At 38.7% G+C, this 16,233-nt stretch overlaps 1 protein-coding gene across 3 annotated transcripts in view; it reads left to right on the top strand.

Moving 5' to 3' along the window:
* slc66a2 (solute carrier family 66 member 2) overlaps positions 1-16,233 on the top strand; it is a 47,473-nt gene that overhangs the window by 12,776 nt on the left and 18,464 nt on the right. For 2 of the 3 annotated variants that reach the window (XM_073050766.1, XM_073050776.1), the window contains exons 3-4: positions 2,609-2,742; positions 7,409-7,453. In XM_073050766.1, the coding sequence (XP_072906867.1) occupies positions 2,609-2,742; positions 7,409-7,453 (179 nt within the window). The remainder of the gene's footprint in view (positions 1-2,608; positions 2,743-7,408; positions 7,454-16,233) is intronic. The other variant, XM_073050787.1, reaches the window with a different exon arrangement.

Raw genomic sequence — 16,233 nt, 5'->3', positions numbered from 1 at the left:
GTTTACAGAGGAATACAATTCTCGTTATCAGTAAATTTGAACCCAAACAAGCTTCCAGCACTCTCTCGCAACAAAGAAGCATTCCTACTTTTAACAAAACAAAGAAGCCATTTTGATTAACATACACAGTAACAAAGAAAAAGAAGAAACCCCCCTTTACATTATAAAAGGATTTAATCAGCTGAATGTAAAGAGCATACTACAGCTTGAATCCCTAACCCTAATAACTGAAGAAGAAACTCCCTCACTTTAAGAATGTTTGGAGTATGGAGTTTACTTCCATATGGAAAAAGTAAAGTTGATGTAACTTCCATTTAGGGAAGTTGGGAAAACAAAGAAGAAAATGAATACAAATGCTGGTGGGATAAAGTGAAGAAGGCTGGCAGGTGGTTTGTGTACAGTAGAGAGAAACTGGCATAGAACAGTTAATGCTGTCATCTGTAGGGAGTGGAGCCCCTGCTACATCTGATCTATTCCTGCACATCATCTTTCATACCCTTGCCTCCTGGACAGAACAAGGATTCTTCTGTCGTCACTTTCTATTCACTGATCTTCGCAGTCAACAGGTTGCTTTTCCCAGTTTCTGCCGCTTTCAAAGAGTGGCATGTGGCACCACCACACACATCATCTCCACCCCTCCTCTGTTCATGACTCCCTAATCTGTTCTTTATGCTCCTTTTCTTACAGCACTTTCCTATGCATCTGTAAGAGATGCAACACACCTCCTTTCACCTTTTCACTTCCTGCCTTCCAGGGATCCCAAAAAGTCCTTCTAGGTGAAGCAGAAATCACTTGTTCTGATGTTCTGCATTCAGTGTTCATACTGTGGTCTTTATATTGGAGAAATCATTGGATTGTGGCTTTGTGGAGCACCAGTATTACTCAAGTGCGGTGTACACAGTGATAAATCGGAACTTCTGTTACCTCCAAGCTAATTCCTCCCTAGCACCAATAACCCCCCCCCACCCCCCACACCTGTCACTATTATTACAGGCCCATTGTAAGCTTCAGCAGCAGCACCTAATCTTTGACCCAGTTTCTGATGGAAGTACTAAATGAAAACAGAAAATGCTGGAGAATACAGCACTATAGAAAGAGGAACAGAGTTGGTGTCTTGGGTTGAAGACCCTTTGTCAGATCTTGTGCATCACAATACATGAAACTTTAATTCTGGAGTGATAAGTCATTGTGCTTCATCAGTAGTTTTCTGTCATAGGTGTGGATATAATCTGATGACTGGTCAGTGTTCAATTTCATTAGCAACACAGAAAATAAAGCACGGAGCAGACATTGACACTATTAAACCTGTGTGAATAAGTAACAGTTAACTTTTTTTGTCCTATTGACGCCAAGCAATGATTGGGTCCAGCAAAACTATTTCTACCCACTTCCTCCTGATATTCAGTGATACTGCCAACACTGAGTCCACCACAATCAACTTCTTGAAGGTCAAGATTCATTCCAAATCAAGCGTTGTGGCAGTACTATAACTGCAAGTGCAGATCAAAGACTGTGTGCCCTGTAACAAGTGCCTCTTCTTCTGACTCCCGGAAGCCTTTCCACCATCAGCAAGCCACAACTGGTGGAATGCTCACCAGTTACCTGGAAGAGTGCAACTTCAACACCAGTGTGATACCACTCAGACGAAGTCACTTGTTTGATTGGAAATTTATCCACCACCTTGGATATTTATTTTCATCACGTCCAGCACATATTGCTGCAGTGTTTCCATCTACCTGTGTTAGTTGCCTAGACTACTCCAATAACACCTAACCAGTGACTCTGCCACCTGAAAAGTCAAGTGTACCGGGTTCATGGGAATGCTAGATGCTGGCCTCCAAGTTCCATACCAATCTGACCAGGAACAACCGTGACATTCGTATATTTATATGTATGGTTTTGTAAACTTGCAAACAACCCCTTTGTTGATATAAGTATTTCTAGAGACATAACAAAGCAACATTTCAGGAGCAGATTAACAACAGATGCTGTTTACTGTACTTTGAGTAATTGGGATTGATTACTATCCAGACTAAATAAATAATATTTAAATGGGGCAAAGAGCTTTCTGGCCATCCACTGCTGAAGTAACAAACTAGCACAAATAGTGCTCATAGTGGTTATATTATAGGTGAATATTAAGCTTATTAATGTTAAATTATTTATTATAGCTTAGAAAACATTCTGTAGATAGTACTTAAAAATGGAATCCTAGTTACTGAGTTTTGGGCTATTTCTGAATTGCAAACCCTGTGTGAGTTGAGGCTTTAGTGTATTACCATTTCTTCGTGGTTGACTCTAAATCTTGCAACTGCCTGCTTAACAACATTGTTGGGAGTATCTTTACCAGAATGATCACAGCAGCTCAAGATCACCTCTTTCTTTCAGGCAACTGGGGATGGTCAATAACTATGACTTTGTTGATGATATTTGTATCCTGTTAAATAGAAAGGTGCATAATAGTTTGAAGTTGGCAACATTAATGCATTTGAGGGAAGACTTTGTTCATGAGGTAGAGGGGAATGGAGGCCCAACTTACCTGGTCTTTTTTGAGATGAAAATAGTTTGTACAGTTCGAAGTGTGAATCTAATGTTTTCTTTGCTTAAGGTTTGGAAGGTACTTTGAGTCACCCCTCTTGTTACAAAGTATTACCATGATCATTACCATGTTAGTGATGTTGAAGCTATGTACAGCTGTCCGAATGATCAATGAACATACGACACGACGCCGTGCCTTTTCAGGTTAGTGTTAATGTAATAAAATGGTGGTAGTCAAAATAATAATATAAGTACTTTATTGATCCCAAGTGGGAAATTAAAAGCACACTTAGCAATAATAATTAATAATAAATATAACTAATAATAAAGTACAGAATAATATACACAATTTACCAATGTAGGAAATAATAAAACAGAGTCCATTGTACCACGTGTGTTTCTCCTATTGCACAGAGATGAACTGTTGTATGTGCTTACTGCATCTGGTAGTTGTTTTATCATGAAAAATATTTTATTTATGTAACAAAAATTTAAATGAAAGCAGCAATTTCAAAAACTTATACTTCTATTAAGTTTTAACAATATTTAACTTTAGTTCCTGATTCCATAATGATTTAATCACATATTGGGTGGGGAGGAATTCATTTTGAATAAAATGCTTTCTCTAGTGGTGCCTTATCTAGCCCATCTGTGTATTTGAAATTAACACACTTGCTGTGAGGTCATTGGATGTGTAATTTGGACAAATATTTTAAATCAACTGTCAAGACATGAAAAGTATGAAGCTTTATTATTAACTTAAACACAAGAGGTTCTACCGATGTTGGAAATTTTGAGCAACACACACAAGATGTAGGAGTAACTCAGCAAGTCAGGCAGTATCTGTTGAGGAAAATAACCAGTTGCTGTTTTGAGGTGACACCCTTCAACAGGACTGGAAATGTGAAAGGTGCAGAAGCAAGAATAAGATGACTGGGGGAAGGGAAGGAGTACAGCTGGCAGGTGATACATGTGAGACCAAGTGACAGGGAGGTGGGAAGGTGGAATGAAGTGAAAAGCTAGGAGGGGATAGGTGGAAGAGGTAAAGGGCTGAAGGAAGAATCTAATAGAGTACAGTGGAATATGGAAGAAGGGGAAGGAGGAGGGGAACTAGGGGGAGGTGATGGGCAGGTGAGGGATGAAAAGGTAACCTGAATGGAAATGGAAAAGTGGGGGTGGGGGGGGGGGGGAGAAATTACTGAAATTTAGAGAAATTGATGTTCATACCATCTGGTTGGAGGCTCACCAGACAATATTAAGTGTTGCCCTTTCAGTTTGAGTTTGGCTGCATTATGGCAGTAGATGAGGCCATGGACAGACATATCAGAATGGGAGTTGGGATTAAATGGGGTAGCCACTGGGTACCCTGCCTCTTGCGGTGGAGTGAATGAAGGTGCTTGACTAAGCAGTCCCCGAATCTGCATTAGGCCTTGCCAACGTAGAGGAGACCACACTGAATGCAACAGATGACCTGACAGACTTGCTGGTGAATTGTCACTTCTCCTGTAGTGACTGTTTAGGGCCTGAATGGTGGTGAAGAAGGAGGTGTATCCAGCACATTATTCTCCGTAACTTCTGCCATCTCAAATGGGATCCTACCACTAACCACACCTTTCCCTACTCTGCCTACGTGACTGTATGTGACTGCCTTGTCCACTCATCGCTCCTCACTGATCTCCCTTCTGGCACTTATCCCTGCAAGCATGGCAAGTGCTACACCTGCCCCGATACCTCCTCCCTTACCACCATTCAAGGTGCTTCTCCTCTACATTGGTGAGACCAGATGTTGATTGGGGGAAACCTCTTCGTCAAGCACCTTTGCTCTATCCTCAGCAAAAAGGCAGATTCCCAGCGGCTATCCATTTCAATTCCTTTTCCCATTCCCATTTTGACATGTCTTTCCATGGCTGTCTTTACTGCATTATAAGGCCAAACAAGTAGGCGGAGCAACACTTCATATTCAATCTGGTTAGCCTGATGGCATGAACATCAATTTCTCTAATTTCTAGTTATTTCTTCCCCCTTCCCCACCCTCCTCTTTTTTCATTCCCCATTCTGATTTCCCCTCTCCCCCTTCTTTTCTCCTTACTTGCCCATCACCTCCCTCCGATGCCCCCTCCTCCTTTCCTTTCTTCCATGGTCCACTGAGGTCTCCAATTAGTTTGCTCTTTCTTCAGCCCTCTTCTACCTCCACCTATCACCTTCCAGCTTCATACTTCATCCCCATCCCTCACCCACCCAAGTTCCATCTCACTTGTCAGCTTGTTCTCCTCCCCCTCTGCCTATCTGTTTATTCTGGATACTACCCTTTCCAGTCCTGATGAAGGTTCACAGCCTGAAACATTGACTGTTTATTCTCCTCCACTGATGTCGCCTGACCTACTGAGTTCCTCTGGTAGTTTCTGTTTATTACTAACTTTACCCTCCAGCACATCTCTTTACTGTATGAAGCCATTCTCTCCTTTTATAACTTATCCTCTATATCTAATCTAATATCTGTATCTAATATTTGTAGCATTGACCATATGCACTGCATTCTGTTTTAACTAAGTCACAGGAGGAAACTCAGCCTGACATGGCTAATGAGGTAACTGTTGCCAACTTCTCAGCTTCTAAATCTAAGCAGCCAATTTGTTGTCATTTGGGGGAAGGAGGAGGAAGTTGCTGCTGATGATTGAGGCTAAACAAAAGATATGTTGTTTTAACAAAAGGGTGTTCTATCAACTGGTAAGCTTTAAATGTTAATGAGTTGTTTTTTTGTTTAACATCACTCAACAGTAATTGTGCAAATTAGACATTCTACAATTTTTTACTTGTGTTGAATAAGGTCCCTGATTCTATTGAAATTACACTAAATCATCAGTTATCCTGATGCTTTGCGCGTCGCTGTTACAGACGTATACAGCTTTAAGTGTTGGGCGGAAATAAAATTGACTTATTAAAGTAAGTCTGGATACAGATAAATATATGCTTTGCACCAGTTTTTATAATACTGCACCTAACTGCTAATTGTTTCCCAGGAGATTATTTTTTTTATCACTGAGATTCCTTATTGAGCAACTGGCCCTTTGAGCCATGCTGTCCAGCAACCCCTGACTCGTCACAGGATGATTTACAGTGATCGATTTGCACCAACTGGTACATATTTGGACTGTGGAAGGAAATCGGAGCACCCAGAGGAAACCATGCAGTCACGGGGAGAATGTACAAATTCCTTACAAGCAGCAGTAGGAATTGAACCCAGATCACCTGTACTGTAAAATGTTGTGCTGCCCCACTACACTACTGTACCGAAATTGTTTAGTACAACACTTTCTAAAAAGAAATATAAGACTATCAGCATTCTGTTTAATGGCATTAACTTCCTCAGATTGAATTCTATTTGTCATAACATCTGGGCAATATTCCAACTTGTAATGAGACAGATTTTTAAAAGGGTGGACTTGGAAGTACAGCTGAATGTTGAATGCTGAATGGTCTGTGTATCAAATGAGATTGATCCTAATTTGAATGTTAATGTGCAGAATCCAAGAAGAGGAGAATGGGATGAAATGATCTAAGATAATTTAATATTTTCCACTGGTGCTCTATCTTCTGGGGACTCAGTGGTATACAATGTTTCTGTATGTCTTCCATCCCATTATGTACCTAGGAGATGTTTTAATCTACCAATGGGCAATAGTACAATTTTGCCTGTCTTTGTTCTTAATCAACATAAGGGCTTTTGGGATGTTGAATGATAATCCAGTCTGTTCTGAATCTTACTGAAGAAATTCTGTCTAAGGCCCTTTGTGACATTCTGCAGTTTAACTTGCTTTGGACAAACAAACTTATCCTGTACAACTGAGCATTGTATCTGAAACATTGATTGGAAGGGAAATCCCAATATTAATGCTTATAGTGCAAGGAAAATACAGGTTTGATTTTCTAAATGGGTATTGCCTGTGAATGATCGGATGATGCCCTATATTTGTTGAATTGGTTAAATGCCCTTTGGGTATTTTATATGACTCAAGAAAATAATGTCTGTTAATATTAAACAAAGATACGTCTGAATTTGTGGAAGATGGAAGTGGCTCTATTCAAGTTGCTAAAATTTTAAATCCATACTTTTAACTTAATGGTCTCATACAGTGCTGCTTTGTACTTTAGCGAAAGTACCTTAGATCTCTTTAAAGAAATAGTGCATTGTTTTAATAGAAAGTTTTAATTTTTATCCTGACTCTGTTAAAGATTGAGATTTGGCTTTATTTAAAGATTCACTTTATTTGTCACATGTACATTGAAACAACAGCATACAACGAAGTGTGCTGTTTGCACCAATGACCATGACAGTCTTAATATGTGTTGGGAGCATCCTACAAGTGGCATCATGCTTACAGCAGCAACATAGCATGCCCACAACATACTGAGCTATACAACTTTGGAATTTGGGAGGAAGCTGGAGCACCTGGTGGAAACCCATGTAGTCACAGGAGAGTGTACAAACTCCTTACAGACAGCAGCATGAATAGAACCCTGATCGCTAGCACTGTAAAGCTATACACTAACCACCATGCTGCAATGTTAAACATCTTAGCTGCTTACTCTGTTTTTGGTAGAATAACACACTATAGGAGCCATATCATGAAAACTCAACTATTAAAGCCAATTACAGATTTAAAGAGGGGAAATAATAACTTCTAGTCTTGAAGAGGGACGTGGGTAATGGAGAAAGCAGGGGCTGATAAGATTAACATGCAAACATTCTTTACTAATCTCTCTGCTTTGCCAACAAAGTAGCACTGGTCACTGTAAAATGCTGGGCTGAATCAAAATCAACTTGCTTCTTGTTCTTTTTTTCTTTTGGGCTATTGATCTAACATATCAGACTGTAAAGATGAAGAAATCAAAACTCCTAGGAAGTTCTTTCTGGGTATGTATACATGCATGTAGCATGCAATTATCTAAGATTCTTTCATAGTCTCACTCTGACGCTTGCCTTTTTCCAATTAATTTTTTCTTCTATTCAATGCCTGTTTATTTTGGTGTGGTGTACAGTGTCTTTTCATTGTAAGGGAGGAGTGTTTGCACATGTTGACATAAAATGGGAGAGATCGAATAATTGTGAGCATATCATATCCTTGTATATACTTATCATTTTATCAGGGAATATTGAACATGTAAGTGTACAACTTCAATCTAATAAAGATTTGCGCATTTAAAGGCTTTAATTTATTGAGAATATTAAGAAAGATAGCTATCTTCACGCAGTCTCAGCCAAAACTGATAAATATGTTGAGAATAAAAGGTTGAATTATTTTCACTTCTGGGAATAAGTAGCAAGTAAGTCTTTTAATTAACATTAACATAGTATGAGAGTTCCTAATAGTGTGACGGTACTTTAGCTGTGCAGAGCTAATTAATATTTGAAAACTTTAAACTTTTACAATTGTAGCTCCAAAGAAGTATTCACATGGCTGTATGTGAACCATCCTGTGTAAGCAGGCTCATGTTTAGTTAGTGAGGAAAGCAGGTTTGTGCCTTTGCTTTTGATCATGACTATTTACAAAGGTGGAGTCTGCTCAGCCTTTAATCCTGTGTTGGTGCTTAGGCTGGTTTTACATGATTCTTACAGTTGCCAGACCTGCTGGTTATTCAGAACATATTTTGTGATCAACTCAGCCAAGATGTTAGTATTAGTTTATTATTATTGCTATTATAACATGCACTGAAATACAGTTCTGCATGCAGACAGATCATGAGGTAGTAAAGAGAAAACAATGCAGAATATAGTGTTGAAGTTAGAGAAAAAATGCAGTGCAGGTAGATAGATAAAGTACAAAGGTCAAAATGAAGTAGGTAGGAGTTCAGTAGTTCCTTAAGTGTATGAGAGGTCCATTCAAGAGTCTTGATAACAGTGGAACAGAAGCTGTGTTTGAGTCTGATAGTTTATGCTTTCAGGCGATATCCAATCCTGATATTTTATGTAAGTAGAATGATTAATGCAAAGAATATAATTCCGTTAGTCTCAGTATTATCTATACCATTTAAAAGCATAAGATTTAATCATGGTACAATGCACAGCAAATGCATATTCTCACTTGTAGGAGTTTAGGAAGAATTATTAATGGATTTTGCCTTTCAGATGTGGAATTGTTGTGTTCTGTGCCACATTAGGTAAAATACATTAGTCTTGCCTAGTTTAAATATAACTGGGTAGTTATATAATACAGATGTTTTACTCTATTTGATAAATTACAATGATTTAGTTTTTTTTCTCTGATATCATGGCTTTTTAAAAGTAAGAGGTAATGAGGTTTTGGTCCTGTAGGTGTCAGTGTTTGATAGTGATTACAATAAATTGTAAGATGTTGTATAACCTTCAAACCGGTACAGCAAATATGAACACTGGCAATGAAAACTCATCAGTTTAGATGAATAAATAGCTAACATTATTTTGAGTAATTTTTCAGAAAAGATGTACTGTACTACTTACAGCTGAAGTGGTTTTAATTTAAAACTAAACACAGTGCTTCAAATGACAAAGATCACTGACCTAAGTACGGGTATACAGCTAGTACTTCATGATTTTGCAGTTCTGTGTATTGGCCCTTGCAGCATGGGACACATTCTTTCACAACTTTAGAGGAGAAATGAGAAGAAACTAAACTGAACAGAACTTTCAAAGTAAATTGCTGCTTTCACTTTTATAGCTTTTCCATTTAAAAAATATCTTTGCAGATATTTCAGTTAGTCCCAACTAATGGTGTTTTACCATGCAATATCTTAGACGTTGAGTGCCATTTCTACCCTTTTTGCTGCCCTCCTGAGTTCCAGTTGTACTGTAAACTGTCACATGCAGCATGCAGTACTTCACTTTTTTTAAATGTATATAATTCTAAGGATTCATGACTTACAGGTACTACTAAGATCTGAAAATTGGCAGGTAGGAAGCAGGCAGATTTTGGGCAAAGAGAAATACAGGGGTGCTAGAAAGTTAGTACACCCTGTAGAATTTTCTTTATTTCTGCATGATTATGACCAAAATGTGATCATACCTTCAGGCAAGTCCTAAAGCTAGATAAAGAGAATCCAATTAAATAAATAACACAAAAACATTATACTTATTGGTTCATTTATTTATTGAGAAAAATGATCTAATATTACATGTATTTGTTGGAACAAGTATGTGACCCTTTGCTTTCAGTAACTGCTGTGACCCACTTGTATAGCAGTAACTTCAATCAAATGTTTTCGGCAACTGTTGATCAGTCCTGCACATTGGCTTGGAAGAATTTTAGGTGATTTTTTTCCTTACAAAACTTATTCTCTGGGATGTTGGTGGGCTTCCTGGCATGAGCTACTTGCTTCAGGTCCTTTCACAACATTTCTATAGGATTACAGTCAGGACTTTGACTCGGCCATTCCAAAACACAAATTTTCTTCTTTTTAAATCATTCTCTTGTCTTCCGGATCATTGTCTTGTTGCATTATCCAACTTCTATTATGCTTCAGGTGATGGACTGCTTCCGTGACATACTCTTGTAAAATGTCTTGATGCAATTTTGTATTCATTATGCCCTCAATGATTGCAAGCTGTCCAGGCCCTGAGGCAGCAAAGTAGTGCCAAACCACGATGCTCTTTTCACCACACTTCATAGTTAGGATGAGGTTTTGGTGTTGATGTGCAGTGCACTTTTTCCCGCAAACATAACAATGTGCATTGCTTCCCAAAAGTTCAACTTTTTCTCATCTATCTACAGAACATTGTCTCAGAAGTGCTATAGAGCATCCAGATAGTCTTTTGCAAACTTGAGATGTGCAGCAATTGTTTGTTTTTTGTTTTGGAGAGCAGTGGTGTCCTTCCATGAGCACTGTTCTTGTTTAGTATTTTTCTTATAGTGGACACATGAACAGAGACTTTAGCAAGTTTCTGAGATTTCTACAGGTCTTTTGCTGTTACCCTTAGGCACTTTTTCACCTCTTTCAGCATTGCACCTTGTGCTTTTGGAGTGATCTTTGCAGGGCACACACTCCAAGTCTCTTACCGTGGACTGCTGAACACTCGGGTCTTTAGAAATGCTTTTGTAGTCTTTTCCAGCTTTATGCATCTCTACTATTTTTATAAGGTTCTATGAAGTTATTTTGATTGAGACATGGTGCACGTACAGATCTTTCTTGAAAAGAGCAGGCTGTGTCAGTAACCTGACTTTGTATGTCTTTTTTTTATAGGGCAGGCACCTCTACAACCCATGCCTCCAATCTCATCTCATTGATTGGAACACTCAACTTTAAATAACTTTTGTAGAAGGTATTATCCCAGAGGTTCATATACCTTTTCCAACAAATACATGTAATATTGGATCATTTTTCTCAATAAATAAATGAACAAGTATAATGTTTTGTATTATTTGTTTAATTGAGTTCTCTTTGTTTATTTTTAGGACTTGCATGAAAATCTGATCACATTTTTGGTTATATTTTTGCAGATATAGAGAAAAATTGACACGGTTCACTAACTTAATAGCAATACTGTAAGTTGTTTATACCTGCAGGGATTGGCTCCTGTTCAAATGAAAGTAAAAGGTCTTTGCTTGAGATCCTCCTTGTCATAACGTAATAAACACTGCTTAGGAAAAAAGAGTTTAGTAGTATGCAGTTGGATGATAGTATTGCATATATTAATCAAAAAATTTAGTCGTTTGGTACAAAATCTGGCTCTTTTGTGTCAGCCATTTTTAACACTGAAGCTGCAGTCATATAATTTTCTACTGTCCCTGCATCCACATCAGCTCCTCACAGCTTGTACCACCAACCTTTACACTTGGTCATCTACAGAGACCAGTTAACCTGCGAAGAGAGAATCAGAGGTAACATTTAATGTTGATGAAATGACGGGGGGTGAGGGGATTTAGAAGATTTTGAAGATTTTGAAGATTTAGAAAGAGGAAAGGCTAAAAGGGAAGGTGTCATAGGATAGATTGAATGCATTTCAGAATCTGTCCATGCTATTGGTAATTTCCAACATCCATTTTCTATTCCCAATATTCAAAAGAAGCCTGTAAACTACAACTAAAACATTCATTTACATATCTAACATTCTATTAGTGACAAGGATAATTAAGCCTGACACTTAATTAACTCTGTGGCTGGAGAATGCTGGTGGTAGTTTTATCTGTGGTTCACATAGGCTAATTCTATAGAGAGCAGTCTCCAGTCTCTTTACAGCTACATGTACCATTTACTCCAACTTGGTTATTATTGGCATCTTAATTAAACTCACTTAGTGTGATAAGAAGAACCTTATCTGCTGATAAGAGAATCTGTTGATGTTTAAACATAATTCCCTCTAACCTGAACTGTCAAAATCCAGGCATTATAAGGGAAGCTGTTTAAAACTTTATAGGAATAGATAGAAATTTAATTTTTAATATCGGTTCTATTTTGCCCAATATGTAATTTTAATTTGTTGCTGTGGGATGTATAAATGTGCTTTATTTTATTTCTGGAATTATGTTTGATGAATTGGCCATGATGTAATTTCTAATAATAATGAAAGTAATTATTACTTCATATAATAGAAAATTGCTGCAGGCAAACTTGTCTGAGTTCTGCAGTACAGGATATTTCTCTATACCTTTTGATAAGCAAGTGTTGTCTTAACCTATAGATGCTATAGGCTACCCTGTGATTGGGAGCCTCCAAATATGGGTGAATGACATCTGCCACGATGTTTCCACTAACTTTTGAGTGCTGTTGAGCACCTACCTATATAATAACTGAGCCTCGGGTTTCAGATATGATGGTTCAGCAGGCTGTACATTTCAGAGGTGGTTCCAATGGATTATGGCTTCAGTCACAAGAAATGGGAGCAGAATATTTCACTTGGCCTCTTGAGACTGTCTCACTATTTCAATATGATAATAGCTCTTCTGTACTTCCCTCCATTCCTTGAATGTTTTTAACTATTTATCTATCTTAAATATTTCCTATGATCTGGCCTCCAGCATCCTGGTTGGGGGTGATGAGAAGGTTGCTGAGAATTCTGGATGTTCATTACCCTTGAGAGAAGTCCTCTATGTGAACCTCAGTTTTAAATGTCTGGTCTCATATTTTGTAGCTTTGCCACTTTGTGGCTCACCACTAGCGAAAACATCTACCCTTTATAGCCCCCTCCCTTACTTAAAGTCGCTCTTCATTCTTCTAAACTCAAAAGAATACAGGCCAAAGCTGTCTAGTTGAACTTTCAATGCAATCATCACATCTCAGGAATTAGCCTTCTGCATCTCCTTTGTGTTATGTTTTGTAAAACTACCGTAGATTCCGGATTTTAAGCCGCTACTTTTTTCCCACATTTTGAACAGCTTTGAACTCTGCGGCCTTTAATACGGAGCAGCTAATACATGTTTTTTTTTCATGCCGCCAAAAACATTTTGCCTCGTAACAGTAGACCAATAAAATTGATGAGTAGTTCACAGAGGTCCAATGAAATTGTACGATAAATCAAGCGCACTTTCACAGTTAAATTATTGTAAATCAGTCATTTGTACTCACCCTCATCAACATGGAAAACACTCGAAGAAAAGCATTGTGCTGCCTTTATGGCAGTTATTTAGTTTATAATATTTTTGCTTAGTAATTCATTTGTTAGTTAAAGTTAGAACTGTTTTAACTATATTTGTTTTCTGTACTACATTGCGGGATGCTATGACGTCACACCCGGTTTCGCCGCGTCTTGTGGGAAAAATGCCGTTTGCGATAAACGGGACGGCGGGGGGCGAGCGGCGGAGCGAAAATGCTGCTTTTAAGTTAAAGGCGATCAATAACTTTTCCTGGTAGGCTGCAGTATATATATTTTTTACCAGTCGTTAGGAGATATTGGAATGTTGTTCAGTAAAGAAGTATACGCAACGTATATTTAAAAGTAGCTGCGTTACAGGCACGGTTCGAAAAAAAGCATTTGCAATATGTATTTGTTTATGTTACCATATGGATTTAATTAAAAGTTAAAAAATCCTCACGTGTAATATCTTTCTGTGTAAATATCTCATATTACAACGTGGGACACCTGCGGCCGAAAATCCGGTGCGGCCTGTACAAGTAAAAAATTGATTTTATTTCTAAAATTAGAGCCAGCGGCTTTTAATCAGGTGCGCTCTGTAGTCCGGAATCTACGGTAATCGAAAGAAAAACATGTGGAACCAGGAGATGCGTGTCTACTTCATTCTTTACTTTAGTGAGGCATAATGATGTGTGCCATTCATATACTTTTACATATAATACATAATTATGTAAACAATGCTTAATCAATATTTACAATAGTACTCAAATATTACTGAAATATTAAACACGGAACACTTTGGACTGCTTCCAGTGCTAATATATTGCTTTTTAGGTGCAAGGTTCAAAATTGTGCATAATATCCCAAGAGTGGCCTCAGCAACACCCTGGTACAACTGTAACAGAACCTATTTATTCTTAAACTCCGATCTCTTGGTAAAAGCCAACACACTAACTACTAGTAGGAACTGCCTGATAACTTTGTGATTCATGCACTCAGGCACCTAAATTCCTCAACTTCTCATTTGCAGTCTCTCTCTGTTCAGAGAATAACCCACATTTTGATTCCTTTTGCTGAAGTGGATGACTTTGGACTTTTCCACATGAAGCTCTGTTTATCAGGTTTTATTCCCTATTGCTCAGTCTTTCGCTCTAAAACTGTCTTTCTATGTCCCATTGCAGAATCATAATGTGATTCACATTATCACAATACGCCCTTCCACCTATTTTCATATCATGGACATTTCATTCCCTACTTGAGGTCATGAATGCACTAGAAGATTTGGTGCAAGGCTATTATCACATTGAAATTGAGTACTAAATCAAATTCTTTCAAAACTAATATTACCTTTGTGATAAAATGCACGAGAGAGAGAGAGAGAGAGTTACTGCACTTGATCATAGCTGAGGGAGATGAATGATGAGCGAGAGAGAAAACATCTTGCTGGAACTCGACAGTTGTTGGAAATGAAAAATACAAGAATGCTGAAGATACTAATTAGATTAGTTAACATTGGTAAGAGAGGAAAAGCTGATCTAATGGTTACAGATGAACAATCTTGTTTCAGAACATACCAGTTGACATAAGGAGAAAAAGCTGGTTATCTGAAATTGTTCAATTTAGTTTTGAGTCCCAACTGCTATGGTGTGCTGAACAAGCTGAAGTGCTATTTTTTGAGTTTTCATTGGGTTTCATTGAAACATCATAGAATGTGCAAGATGGAGAGCAGTGGGGTGGAAAATTAAAGTGATTGGAAGCTGGGATTACTCTTCTGGACAGATAGAACTGTTCTGTGCTTTTTGTTTTAGAGGAGACTACTTTGTTGAGTACAAAAGGCTAAATTGGAAGAACACCATATTAATAGTCACTTCACCAAGAAGAACTTCATGAGTTCCTGGGTGGTGGTGGGGAAAGGGGTAAAAGGGCAGGAGTTGCATGGGAATGTGCTGTGAGAAGACCAGGGAGTTGGAGTGGCTGTGGTCAGGTAAGGAGAAGGTGTGTATAGAACAATACAGCACAGTACAGGCCCTTCGGCCCACAATGTTGTGCCGACTCTTAAACCCTGCCTCCCATATAACCCCCCACCTTAAATTCCTCCATATACCATATGTTGGAAGAATTTACTTTGAAGGCAGCAAAAATCATGGAGGATGATCCATTGCATATGGACAGTGGAAAGTGCAAACCCTATTCTTGCTGGGAGGAGAGGGGGTGAGAACAGAAGTGCATAGTGGAGAGGAGGCCATTGTTAAAGATAAAAGAAAAAAATGGCAGCACGCTTGAATGTAGCGGTGCCTCTGGCTCTAACCAAAGGTGTAATTGTTAGTCCTTTGCATCATTTTCACGATCGCAAGGCACTGTTGGTTATTAGGAACACCAAGTACTGCAGGTCTTGCCCACTGGTGAGTTGCTGAATAGGAGTGGAGCTGCTTCAACCGGGAACTCGGTGTGCAATCTAACGGACAGTGCAAGACGCTTTTATTGTGATTGCAAGACTCTGTTGGACATTAGCAATGTAGAACATTGTGAGTCCAATTCACTGTGTAATTGGTGAGACCGACAGTCTTCACCAATTGGGCCACCAGTGGCGGCTTTGGTTGTATTGTGGAGCAGGTCCTTGTGCCTCAGGGTCACCTGTTGCGGCTGCTGAGGAAGGAGACACGAGTTGACTGTGCCGCTGAGTTCCATGCTGGGTTGGCGGCTGGCCCTTACCATCAGTGCTACCACCGGTGTTCGTTCAATGAAAGATAAGCTGGGTTGCGTTCATCTGCAGCTGTACTGTGTGATATTAGGAACTGCTATGGGCTGTTCTTGCAGAAACATGGCTCCAAGGCAATATACATGCACCATTAATCTACAGGCCTTGAAGCTCAAACTTTGGGCTATATTATTATTATTTTTTTATAACTGTCTTTCTGCTTCCATAATTATATGTGATACATGTGCTGGTGGTTCTGCATTTTGCACCTTGGCCCCGTGAGGAACACTTGTTTGGGCTCTATTCATGTGTGTGGTTAAATGACAATTAAACTTGGGCTTGAACTTTAAATCAAAATACAATTCAGAAGCATTGGTGTGAAAAATGCTTATTTAATAGAACTGGAAAACCTTACAGAATGGACTGAAGCTGGATGGGGGGAAGTAGAGTCAAG

Source organism: Hemitrygon akajei, chromosome 1 (genome assembly GCF_048418815.1).
Source record: "Hemitrygon akajei chromosome 1, sHemAka1.3, whole genome shotgun sequence".
Classification (NCBI taxonomy): domain Eukaryota; kingdom Metazoa; phylum Chordata; class Chondrichthyes; order Myliobatiformes; family Dasyatidae; genus Hemitrygon; species Hemitrygon akajei.
Note: the sequence above shows the minus strand (reverse complement) of the source record. Positions and strands in the feature narration are given on the sequence as shown.